The 13,762-nt window shown below is 42.0% G+C and overlaps 1 protein-coding gene across 1 annotated transcript; it reads right to left on the bottom strand.

The window, feature by feature from the left end:
- Positions 1-429: 429 nt before the first annotated feature.
- Positions 430-12,113, bottom strand: LOC109477286. Its single transcript, XM_019778390.1, has 16 exons — positions 12,043-12,113; positions 10,911-10,991; positions 9,669-9,917; positions 9,339-9,443; positions 8,972-9,220; positions 8,750-8,845; positions 8,182-8,235; positions 7,606-7,764; positions 6,741-6,968; positions 6,303-6,536; positions 5,766-5,996; positions 5,449-5,544; positions 5,187-5,285; positions 3,971-4,118; positions 1,489-1,984; positions 430-876 (listed from the first exon to the last, which is right to left on the bottom strand). Exons 2-16 carry the CDS (start codon positions 10,939-10,941, stop codon positions 430-432), a joined length of 2,922 nt encoding a protein of 973 aa, XP_019633949.1. The 5' UTR covers positions 10,942-10,991; positions 12,043-12,113.
- Positions 12,114-13,762: the final 1,649 nt, after the last annotated feature.

Raw genomic sequence — 13,762 nt, forward strand, 5'->3', positions numbered from 1 at the left:
CCACAGACGGAAATGTCGGAAAACAAGATCAACTAACTTTACTTTTTATGGTGATGATCATCATCTTAAACTTTTATACAGTTCATAGTTATACAGCAAAAGACACAAAGGTACATACTGTTACGTATACAATAACTGAGTACGTTCTAAACTAATTGGAGTCCTCTTAACTTATTGGACCTTAAGTACAAAATTGAAATATCTACTGTGTCAAAAAGCTTTTAATGGGAGTCTTGTTGCCTCAAATGTGCGTTTTTCTTCTTACGTAGACAGCCATGGCAGGAGGATGAAATCTACAACTCAAAGACATTTTAACAAACATTGTTCAACAAGATGGAGAAAACACAGATGGGTAATTTCATCATGGGGGGGGGGGGCGAGGTCCTAGTCTATCAAAATAAATCATGAACAATGAGGGGAAAAGACAGCTCAGGGTGATACTAGCTGTGTATTATTTGATCTGGGGCCTTCATGACTAATCCCAACAGTCAGTTGTCCGACCTTTATATGTATCCAACCTGTCTCCCTCCTCAACCTCGCCCACTGCTGTTCCTCCCTCCGTGCACCCTCCCCACCTGCCTCCACGGCCTCGCCCACATCAGCCAGGTTGCCGTCATACAGGTCATCCCACCCGTACCCGTAAGACTTGCCCTTCATGGTTCTTACAAAATCACGGACTTCTTCAGCACTGAACCTGTTATCATACAGCCAGACATTCTGCACAGCTGTGCTAACCTTCAGCCATGCAGCTATGGCGGGGAGGGACTCGTCACGGATGGAATTGTCCTCAATATGTACAAGCGTCAGAATGGGAAGGTTGGTAAAACATTCAGTCAGTTTCCTAACATCGGACAACTTGTTATGACTAAGATTCACCTTCTTCAGACAAGGGCAAGAGACAAGACCTTCAGCAAGACCAGACACTGCTTCATCACTAATGTCATTGTCACTGAGATTTATCTCCTCCAAGTTGGGGAGGGGAGGTAAGAAGTCTCCTATGTCAGATAACTTATTACGACTAAGGTCCACCTTCTTCAGGTTCTGGCATGATCCAAGACCTTTACCAAGACCAGGCACTGCCTCATCACTAATGTTATTGTGACTGAGATCTATCTCCTCCAAGTTAGTGAGGGAAGGTAAGAAGTCTCCCCTGTCAGACAACTTGTTATACTTAAGGATCACCTTCTTTAGGTTCTGACATGAACGAAGGGCTTCAGCAAGACCAGGCACTGTCTCATCACTAATGTTATTGTGACTGAGATCTATCTCCTCCAAGTTGGGGAGGGGAGGTAAGAGGTCTCCCATGCCAGACAACTCGTTATCGCTAAGGTTCACCTTCTTTAGGTTCTGACATGAACCAAGACTTTCAGCTAGACCAGGCACTGCTTCATCACTAATGTCATTGTGACTGAGATCTATCTCCTCCAAGTTGGGGAGGGGAGGTAAGAAATCTCCCCTACCAGACAACTTGTTATAGCTAAGATTCACCTTCTTCAGGTTCTGACATGGACCAAGACCTTCAGCAAGACCAGGCACTGTCTCATCACTAATGGCATTGTTACTGAGATCTATCTTCTCCAAGTTGGGGAGGGGAGGTAAGAAATCTCCCCTACCAGACAACTTGTTATAGCTAAGATTCACCTTCTTCAGGTTCTGACATGAACCAAGACCTTTAGCAAGACCCGTCACTGCCTCATCACTAATGGTATTGTCACTAAGATCTATCTCCTCCAAGTTGGGGAGGGGAGGTAAGAAGTCTCCCCTGTTAGACAACTTGTTATGACTAAGGTTCACCTTCTTCAGGTTCTGACATGAACCAAGACCTTCAGCAAGCCCAGGCACTGCCTCGTAACTAATGTTATTTTGACTGAGATCTATCTCCTCCAAGTTGGGGAGCTGAGGGAGGAACTGTAGTAGAAGACTAATTTTAGTGAGCGGTATTGACGAATTATTACGCCAATAATGTGAGGTCAGATCTAGTTTTCTTACGTGTATAGCACCCATTCTGCTTGAGAGTAGAGACACAAGCTCGTCACTGATGTTGTTTCTAGCAGTCTTCACCTGCATACCTTTGCATAGATCTTGTAGCAGCAACAGCAGTGCTCCCTTATTGGAGATCTTGTTATCAGTGAGATGGACATGCTTCAGGTTCTGACAGGAACCAAGACCTTTAGCAAGACCAGGCACCGCCTCATCACTAATGACATTGTGACTCAGATCTATCTCCTCCAAGTTGGGGAGGGGAGGTAAGAAATCTCCTCTGTCAGACAACTTGTTCTGACTAAGGTTCACCTTCTTCAGATTTTGACATGGACCAAGACCTTCAGAAAGACCAGGCACTGCCTCATCGCCAATGTTATTGTGACTTAGATCTATTTCTCTCAGGTTTTGGAAAGTCTGCACGTTCCCGACAAGAGTGTTGATATCCTGACTTGTCAACTTACAGTTGGTGCAACTCAATAGCTCAAGCGGAGGAAACTTTCCAGCCTCTGTACTCTCAGGGGGTAGCGATGCTAGGCCTTGGAATATTAATGACCAAGTAGAGGTGTCGGCATGCACATAATCAAATCTCAATTCCACCAGGGATTTTATTCTTTGGAAATAGGGTACAAGGCTTTCAGCACTATTTGAATATATTCGTGTGGCTCTTGATGTTTTGGTATGCCTTCCTTGAAGAGTCAACCGTTGGATATCGAACGGTCGGAAAGATAGAACTCCGGGCCAGACCTCACTACGAGTTTTGCAATGCAGAGTGAATGTTGCAAACGTAGCTGTTAATGAACAGTCTTTTACAGAACAGTACTCTGTGAATTCCACATTTTCCAGTTTGTGAAGGCAACTCAAAACATTCATGACCTTTGCAAGATCCTCACTCCTTGCGTTTCTCACTGCCAAGGCCACGGTGGTGACATTAGGAGTGAATAATAGTGATTTTGCCAGGTTGCTCAGTGTAGGACCGAAGAATGCTCCTGGCTTAACAGTAATATTTTGTAAGGATTGCGAAAACTGCAAATATCGGTTAATGGTATTCACATCGATAGTTTTGTCAGTTTTGGCAAACCTGTATTTTGTGGCCAAACTGAATATGTTTCTAGTACTTGGCATACACTCAAAAAGGGGCAGGTAACTGAGATATTTGACTTGATTGGCATGATCAACGTTAGATACGGGTTTTTGTTGAAAGGGATATTGTTTCAGTACACTTTTGATACTCCTATTTTCTGGAAGCGTTATTGTTTGAATTAAAGTTGTACTTCTGATGAGTTGTGTCAAGCAGTGGAGGCCATGAAGGGTGATTTCAGGAAGAGCAGACAAGTCCAAAGTTTTGTCAGGAAATAAATTCTCAATGAAGGGTGACAAAGCATCTAGTTGGTTTGTTTCTGCTGACGTTGTCACGACTGAGAGTAGACGGTTAAAATTGTCAGACCCTCCCTGCTTTTGCATGAGCAATGTTACAAACTGTTGCAGGTGTGTTGGAGAATCTGTCATGCTCAGGAGGTGAGCAAGACTGCAACAGGTGATGGGCAGGTGGTCTGACTTCTCAGCACAAACTCTCAGGAGATCTGTACAGTCAGTCCGGGTTCTGACTGTGTGTGCTACCCACACTGCCATGAGAAACTGCCGTATGCTGTCATGTACAAACTGGAAGACATCTTTTGCGTCATTAGACTCAACCTCCTTTAACCAACCAATGCTTGTCTCTAGAATGTCAGAGTCCAACTGGTCTTTGGAAATATACACCGAATTGCTGTTTGTGTGACTTTCAAACGCAGCTTTACCCACCATTAGACAGATGTTTTCATACACGGACTTCCAATGTTCATCGCTGATGTCATTCTCAAAACAGAACTGCTTTAAAGACACCTTCGTAACAAACTTGACAAAAGTTGCTAATGAAATAGGAAAGGTTTGGTACTGTTTCCAGTATTGACACAAGTAAGAGTGGAAAAACCTGTCCCTGATGAGGTGCTTAACCAGTAAGTTACTTGGCCAGCTCTTCTGGATAGACCTTGCCGTGTCTTCATCAGTCTTGAAGAAGTCTTGGATGTAGTCATTCCAGGCCAAGGCGTCTTCTCCTGTTGGATATATGGGAGGGCTGACTGTACTGTTCTGGGATTCTGAAGAAGAAAGAGGTGTCAATCTTACGGCACAATCTTTAAAGTGTCAAATATAAGGAATTATAGACCTTTCACCACAGCCATGGCATATACAACTAGAGTTCCACGATCTCATACCTTCGCCAAATGATGTTAGCCTTTATGACTAAGAAATTATGGATTAATCCCCCTGATTGTGCAAATAGGATCCTATATTGCATCAATTATATCTGTTGATCATATTCTACACCAGAAGACAGTCTTATCTTATCAAAGAATGCCATTATAGCGTTTCCTCATAAATTATGCAAATGAGGTCCTCATTTGAATAAGTGATGTTTAATTATGTTCACCTTCACATAACTTTCAGATATCCCAAGTATGAAATTCCAGGCAGTTACCACTATGTAATTATAATATTTTCTAATTAATTATGCAAATTATGTCTTCATTTGCATAATCGATATCTGCCTGTATTTCTGCCGTTCTTAATTACATATATCACAAGCTTGAATAGTCCTATCATGGAATGCAGCTGATTTATAGAATTTCCTCATTAATTATGCAAATTACATTAATATTTGCATAATTGTAATATTACTATCAAGCATCACTTCAGCTACCTACATGCCAAAAATCACGACGATCCATCAATCGGTTCTTGAATTATCCGCCTTTAAACATTTTCAACTAATCCGAACTGCAGTTCTAGAGCAAGCCGCTAGGGAGTTCAAACTCACATTACTTCTTCCCCAGCACAAGAGCTATCTACCATCTAAATTTCATCACCCTAGCATGTCCAGATCACGAGATATCAAAACCGGAAGTTCAGCTGCAGTACCATAACAAGCCGCTAGGGGGCCCAAAATCTAATCAGTTTCACGTCTCATGAAGACCTACCCACTTACCAAATATCAAGACAATCCATCATAGCCTTCTTGAGTTATCGTGCTGACACACACACACACACACACAGACACACGAACGCCAACGAAAACATAACCTTCTTGGCGAAGGTAATGATGAAAACTGGGTTAATGTTTGAATAGAAGTGTATGTATATAGGACAATAGAATTAGTAATATTTACCAGAATCTAGAGATGTGCTTCGATCTTCCTCAGATACGCTACTTGCCTCCATGTTGCTACCACCTGTTTCTGATTCACTATCTGGTATCCTTTCCCCACCTACAATGTAGGGTCAAGAATGAAATATGCAGTTGCTGTGGTTGCAAATAGAATGCTAAGTAACATTTGCCAGCACTCAACATTCAAAAAATATTTTTTTTATCAAACTCCCAGCCTTGCGAGGTAGAACTGGGACTGCTAACCACTGCACCTCCACACTTACCCTCAGGCCCGGCGGTATCCATGTCTCCATCTGGCTTCCCTTTTGTAGCCTCAGATTCCACTTCTGTCAGGAAAATTTGACCAGAAGCTGCTGCATCTACATAAAAAGCAAGAGTAGGATTGAGTCAGAACATGATGCGACTTCAATGTAAGAAAACAAGTGCTGATATTACGAAGCGGGCAGCACTTGTTTTACAGATTTACAGATTTATCATGATTTATCTTGATGTTATCCATGTATGCAAATGAACTTGCTCTCTCGATAAAAATATCAAGTTACATGCTGTAATAATATGGACAAGAAGAAGCTGTGACTACCTGCAACCTCATGTATCCCAGCATCCCTCAGGGCCTGCACCAACTGTTCCAGAGTGACGTCACCTAAGTTCCTCTCCATCCAATCACAGATGAGCTGGCGAGGACGGAGGGAGGGGGGCTGTGTGGCTGTCAGGTCCCGGATGTAGTTAGAGTTGAAGCCGAGAGACAAAGCCAGCCGCTCCCACATGGAACCCAGATGGTCAGCAACGGTGGATAGCTGATCGTCTAGTTCTGTGGATTGTGTATAACGAGTATGTGGGATCATTTCACAGGATCTGGAACATTTAGATATCTGATATCAGCGCTAATCACGCCTATATCAGAATTTTTTACATTCACTGCAACTTAGATGGTATTTTCTCATCTTTCATTGGAATGCCCATACTGGTGGAAATACCACTACATTACATCTTGTTACGGAATCAAATAAGCACAAACCAAGGACGCGTAAGAAAACCCCTTGCCTAAACTCCTACCTGATTCATGCTTTACTTCCAATAATGATCAATAAAACAAAAAGTTGACGTGTATGCTTACCTGATTTCACATTTCCCATCATGCAACAGGGCGGCACCTGTTCAGCTGGCTCCTGCTTCACCTGGATGACGTCACCACCACCTGGCACCTGTAGCCCACCTGGTCCATCACCATGGTAACCAGGTGGCGTGTCATCACCATGGTTACTGCTGCCTGGTGCAGGAGGACCCTGTCCTGTATGTTCCCCAGATCGACCAGGATGTGGGGGGCCTCGGTCTGCTGTGCCACTTGGGTCTGGGGAGGAAGACAATTACAAAACGTGTCTGGCCGTTTTACGTACATGTAAAGCAAACATATAAAACATTAAATTTGTAGGATTAACCTCAATAGTTGTCCAAAAGACTTTAAGAAAGATTGCACTATGTGAAAACGTATTTCCTTTCAGATTGGACATCAACTGCCGTATCAAAAGGACAGTCAAGAAAGTTGATGACTCACCCTGGTCTGAGAAGTCTCCCTCCTCTGTAGCAGAGTGCAGGACTCGGACATGTATGTACAAGTCTGCTCCTCCCTCTGCTGCCCTCATGTCGTCTGTGATCAGTTCTCGGGTCAGGGTGTCGGACAGGCTCCCGTCACTGTAGCCGCGCCAAAACGTGTCGTAACAGCCGACATCAGCGAAGTCAAGATAGCAAAGTACACATCCACGTTTGGCCTTTTTGAGGAAAGCTGCAAATCTTTCGAAACATTTGGCCATTTTGTGATATTGTTCTCTGTTTTCTGCATCAAGTATTTTGCCTCTGAAAATTACCTGTGCCACTTCTGCAATCTTATCATTAACTTTTTTCTTTATTTTTAATTTTGCCTGCGATGTAAGCTTTGATTTGTTGCCATCATCATCATCATCATCATCAGGCACAGCTGATGCAATTCGTCGGAGGGATTTTACACATTTTTTAAACTTATGATAATCATGAACAGTTTCGTTGTCAAAAACTCTTTCACCATTTTCCACAATTGTGTGATAAATGGTGCTTTTATCATCAGCTGAACCAGTCCTGTCAGCTTCACCTGCATGTAAAACAAACAAGACAGTTTGTGTTATAAGAAGAACAATATAACCGACATCGCTCTACCTTTAGCTTTGTTTTTCTTAGATGCCAATTTTGCAAGTACAATTTTTGGGACATGTGCATTTTCAAATTTAATTACACACAGTGAATAAAAGACATTGGGTATGGTTTGAATGCTGCAACTGTAATTCGTTTAGTACGTCAGATTGCAACCTTTATGTACAATTCTAACAAATAGCCAATGTTTAGGAAAAGTGTGACTAACTACTTTTACATCCTAATGAGTGAGGTACCTTTAATAGACTCAGGCATCTCCCCTGCCTCAGGGTCAACCTTTGTCCTTTTTTTCTGTCTTGCGGCTCTACTCTGAAGTTTTCTCCTTTTCCTGCTGCTCTTCCCATTCTGCTGTTTTCCTTCCAGTTTGACAATTAATGGTTGCATGAGGGGACGACCTGCATAACATAACATTGGATACATATCGTCATGGTTACTTAGCATAGAGACACATGCAATTATGTACAGATCCAACGAGAATCATCATAGCAACTGCCACATCAGTTCTTGTCTAGCCAACTAGGGATTAATATCATGATATTTCATATAGTATAAAAATATTAGTCACCTAAATCTTCATGTCAGCAGATGAAGAATGAAATAATAAATAGCTACATATCGTTTTGTAATAATTGGTAACAAACCTTCATCAGACTCTGATTCCCCTCCACTAGTTGAACTTGAACTAGTTGAACTTGAACTAGTTGAACTTGAACTAGTGGAACTTGACGATTCATGTTGTTGACTTGACCGTGAGCTTGTGGAGTTTGTCTCATGACCATGTTCTGTCCCATTGAGATGTTGTGTTCCGTTACTGCTTGTCCCCGCTCTCTGTTCCACTCTGTCCCGTCCGTTGGTACCATTTGATTCTGTGGGTATAAATTTAGACAATCTTTAGGGTAAATCTTTTTGTCCATCCTTGTTGTTACCTCTTGAAAGAAACACAGCGTCACAGTCAAGGCTAATGCATTATCTTACCAATGCCCAGCACCTTAAATGTGTATCAAAAGTGTGTTAGTTAGCAGATGTACTTACCAGCACATGCACCATGGTAAGAATGTTTTGATTCCTGTTTTATCTGAAATGAACAGCCACAGGAATCCTGGGTCGTCTTCCTCTTTTTATGTGTGGGCCCTGAAAAAACAGGGGGGAGGGGGCATTGTCAAGGGCAAATTTATTAAGTACACTTGCACTGTTAAATGATATTCATAAATATACAAGAAGTATGCTGGTTACATGTTTGTTCTTTTGAAGCAGACACAATATACAAAATGATTCACAAATGTCAGATTTATCAATGATTAAAGATTTTAATTACTGTTACATGTTAAGAATCCCGTAAAGGGAAATTGTGCAGAAGCCAATACGATAGATGTCTCTTACCTGTCCACTGTAGAATGTGGTTAGGAATGTGTGCAGCCTGCTCTGTGATGAGTCCATTTACTTTGACTTCATGACCATTGTGTCTGTCAAGTTCATCTATTTGTAAAAAATAATAAGATGGGTTTTACTCCCTAATTCTTTTCTTTTTTTGATTGAAGAACAATTGAAATCAAAATAATCCTGGGCTTTTCAAAGCTACATGGAACAGAGGTACGAGCCCACCTGCAGTCTGTATGAACCCTCCCCTCCTGAGAGCTCCTGCCAGCTTCTCCCTACAGGCCTTCCTGCCACGCCTGTCCCTCCACAGCTCCAGGGCCTGTAACGCCTGACGCTCGGTGCTGCTGGGATGTTGTACCTGGATGTTCACCACGTCTTCTGCCGTCAGACCCAGCTGTTCTACTGCGAACTTTCCCCAGTAGGACCCAACAGCTTTGGCTACAGGTATGAAATAGTTGTGGCTGGGGGAAGGTCCTGGAAAAGCGGGTATTTGTAACAATCATGTTAAACACGATGCATTTCAAGAGTTATAATTAACGATCAATACCTTCATTGGAAAGAAACAGACAAAATTTTAGAATGCCAAACTTACCATTATGCGGATCATTCCCCATCAAAGATGACTCTTCTGATGAATTGTCTTCTTTGGACTGTTTTGGTTTTCTTTTTCTCTTCCTTTTCCGTCTTGTTTTCTTGCCTAAGATGGGACAAAACCAATTTATTTAATACCAGGAAGTATAAGTATTGTCTGTTTGAACTGTTACAGTTTCTGACAATAACTTTAAGATAATGACTTACATTGCTGTGTTTGCTTTCTTTGTTACTAGCTGAAGGTGTGGGTGTAAGAGCTGCATATATAAATATATATTAATTTGTTTTTGACCATATAACTTTTTTTTATAATCAGAAACAGGAAACCCACCATCTAAACTCTCTGCTGTCAGCCTTTCATCAATGTTGATGAGTGCCTGGTTCAGAACCTGTAGAGTAGCCTTCCTTCCCTCCCTGTTTCTCCATCTGTTCAGCATTTCTCTGCACCTGTGGTCAGGACTGGATTCTGTTGTTCCGATGCCTTTGATCTCATTCCGGTCAAATCCTAGCTTCCGGGCCAGGTCGTCCCATTTGTGGCTGACGCCTTTGACAACTTTGTCAAAATATTCCTCCTCATCAACTGGCCATGGAGCACGGATAGAAAAAAATGTAATCACAAAATAGACAAGGTTGTTCATAAATACAAATATTATTTTTATTCATGGTCATCAAAAGTAGCATGAATAAAAATAATTAGACTAACCAAGTAATATCCCTGATCAGTCAGAATCTTACGTGCCTTACCAGTCTGGTTCCCAAGCTAGAGCCTTACCAGTTTGGTTCCCAAGCTAGAGCCTTAGCAGTCTGGTTCCCAGGCTAGAGCCTTACCTGTCTGGTTCCCAGGCTAGAGCCTTACCAGTCTGGTTCCCAGGCTAGAGCCTTACCTGTCTGGTTCCCAGGCTGGAGCCCTTCCAGTCTGGTTCCTAGGCTAGAGCCTTACCAGTCTGGTTCCCAGGCTAGAGCCTTACCAGTATAGAACCTTACCACTAGGCTAGAGCCTTAGTAGTCTGGCTCCCAGGCTAGAGCCTTACCAGTCTGGTTCCCAGGCTAGAACCTTACCAGTCTGGTTCTCAGACTAGAGCCTTACCAGTCTGGTTCCTAGGCTAGAGCCTTACCTGTCTGGTTCCCAGGCTGGAGCCCTTCCAGTCTGGTTCCTAGGCTAGAGCCTTACCAGTCTGGTTCCCAGGCTAAAGCCTTACCAGTATAGAACCTTACCACTAGGCTAAAGCCTTAGTAGTCTGGCTCCCAGGCTAGAGCCTTACCAGTCCGGTTCCCAGACTAGAGCCTTACAAGTCCGGTTCCCAGGCTAGAGCCTTACCAGTCTGGTTCCTAGGCTAGAGCCTTACCTGTCTGGTTCCCAGGCTAGAGCCTTACCAGTCTGGTTCCCAGGCTAGAGCCTTACCTGTCTGGTTCCCAGGCTAGAGCCTTACCAGTCTGGTTCCCAGGCTAGAGCCTTACCTGTCTGGTTCCCAGGCTAGAGCCTTACCTGTCTGGTTCCCAGGCTAGACCCTTACCAGTCTGGTTCCCAGGCTAGACCTTTAATACCAGTCTGGTTCCCAGTACAGAGCCTTACCTGTTTGCCTGCCCTGTTGTCTCCCAGCCATGATGACTTACTGCTCACACCGGGTCAGGTGGGAACTCTGGCCATGGCAACCTGGAACAGCAGAATGGATTTAGAACTTTTATTACAATGATTTCAACATAATAATAACATTTCAGTATCTCTATATTTACGAACCACACACACACACACACACACACACACACACACACACACACATATATATATATATATATATACAAACACAAACACACACACACACACACAACAAGCACAAGTTAAGATAAGTTACACATGAACAGTCGCACACTAGCTCCCACAGTTGCCCCCCTCCCCCAACTAATTTTAAATTTAGAACTTGTACCGACAGTTTCACTTGACTAAATAAGACTTCAGTACAATTATTAAATAGCAACATTATGTCAGAAATCCTAGATACGTCTACAATACTTAAACGATACTTGGTAATATCAAACTTACAGAAGGGACCATGTGGTAAGTACTTTTTAAGCACCGCCATACTTTACCGAGATGACATCACCGGAAAGTACCTGCAAAGGGGGAATCCCCTTTCTGAGTGAGCTGGGCGTCCGCCATTTTGGGACAGGTGACGACAACAACCACAAAGTTTCTGAACGTAACTGCATATTTGAAGCCGAATGACAACCGAACGAATCGTCAAAAACACACAGATAATCTACAGAGTCAGTCTATAGGTTTGAAGAACTTAATAAACATCTTAAACTTACGCTACTTACACAAGTTACCAACAAAGTTATAGAAGGCCTTAACATCAAACAGCACCGCTACATATTTAACTGTTGTTCGACTCGCTTCTCACCAGCGTTAAGTTGGCACTCTCGCCCTTATGTGAGGTGGAAAGTTATTCACTAAAGTTTCGTTCTATAAACCATCAGAATCCCGGAGAAGTGACCAGCACACCTGGCCATGATACATGCACACCTGAAGTTACCTGTGTAACACACCTGGTTCTTATTACGTACAACAACAATCGACATGGACTATCCAAATGTACTTAATTAGTGAAAAAAGCTGTAAAATAGACCTATTGGCTGTATCAAGGAACATTTAGAGTTACCATTTTCAGATATAGATGAGTTGGAACCATAAATAAAGGCGTTACCTGGATCAGTTTTCAGGTAGCAACTTTCAGCGTCGAACTTTCACTTTCAGCATGGAACTTCCTGGTCGCACCGTAGGGAGGTTAGAGGTCATCATTCGTGCTGTGATCTCGTACCCAGGATATGGTCCGCATCATCCCGGGAACGAGAGTAAAGCTCTGCCTACCACCTACCACCACTGTAATACTTGCAAAGTAATGCTTATTGAAAATATCCACCAAAAAGCTGAACTTATGATCTTGACAATTTGTCTGAAATCTGACGACGCCTCCAACATGGAAATAAAAGACGAGAAGTTCCGAGTCTGGGAGCCGGAGGGAGTTTCTGTTCGCGGGTTCCTCCTGAGAGACTCTGCCCGAGAGAGAACTTGTGTAAACATGGCGAAACCGCCCTAACCGTTTACTTACGAGCTACAGGACAGGGAAAGGGCGAGGTTTAGACTCGGAGCGGTTTGAACTGACTTATGTTCATTTATACAATAAACAATATGATGTAATAAATCTAATGATGAAGATTTAAAGAAATTATAGGCTCTATTGTTTTGGCTTGCCTGCCTCTGACATGTGTGTTTCCGCACTGGATTGTCTTGTTCCTTTTGTTACCATCTTACAAACACACACTCAAGCCTCCAAAACCGTTTACTTACGAGCTACAGGACAGGGAAAGGGCGAGTCGTTTAGACTCGGGGCTGACTTTTGGGCGGCTGTGTTACGATGGGGGAGATTGACTCATTTCATTTGTTATAATCATGTGTTTCTGTGATGAGGATTATATAACGCTATATAAACAGTTGAAAATTAAATAATTTTGATTTCGCAAAATAGTCCCAAACAAATCCCACTGTAGTCTATCAATGAAATAAATACACGCACATGTAGTTACAAAAATAGACACTTCCTTTTTATTTCTGTACAAAATACACACAATGTAATTAAGAAAATATATACATTTCAAATTAATACATCTTTGACTAAAATATAGTTATGTACAGTCTATATATAACACAAGTAATAAATATTTACTATCTTTTAAGGCAGGTATTTAACTTCGACAGCCTCACAATCTAAAGTATCTTCTTTGCCATAATCAGGAATAACGCCATGTTTTACATCTAACATCAGATCCATTGGATGAAACTATCACTTGACTAAAATGTAGTTATGTACAGTTATACAACATAAGTGTTTAACAATATATATTTACATCCTCTTGAGGAAATGTAGTTAGCTTTGACAGATTAAGCAGATTTGCCATGATCACGAATAACGCCATGTTTTACATTAACATTACGTCCATTGCATGAAACTATTACTTGATAACCCGAATGGGAAAAGGGAAAATATGTACAACTTGATAACCACAGACGGTAATGACGGAAAACAACTCAACAAACTTTACATTTTATGGTGATGATCATCATCTTAAACTTTTATACAGTTCATAGTTATACAGCAAAAGACACAAAGGTACATACTGTTACGTATACAATAACTGAGTACGTTCTAAACTAATTGGAGTCCTCTTAACTTATTGGACCTCAAGTACAAAATTGAAGTATCTACTGTGTCAAAAAGCTTTTAATGGGAGTCTTGTTGCCTCAAAAGTTCGTTTTTCTTCTTAAAGTAGACAGCCATGGCAGGAGGATGAAATCTACAACTTAAAGACGTTTTTACAAACATTGTTCACCAAGATGGAGAAAAAACAGATGGGTTGTTTCATCAG

This window comes from Branchiostoma belcheri, unplaced genomic scaffold (genome assembly GCF_001625305.1).
Source record: "Branchiostoma belcheri isolate BF01 breed outbred unplaced genomic scaffold, Haploidv18h27 scaffold105, whole genome shotgun sequence".
NCBI lineage: Eukaryota > Metazoa > Chordata > Leptocardii > Amphioxiformes > Branchiostomatidae > Branchiostoma > Branchiostoma belcheri.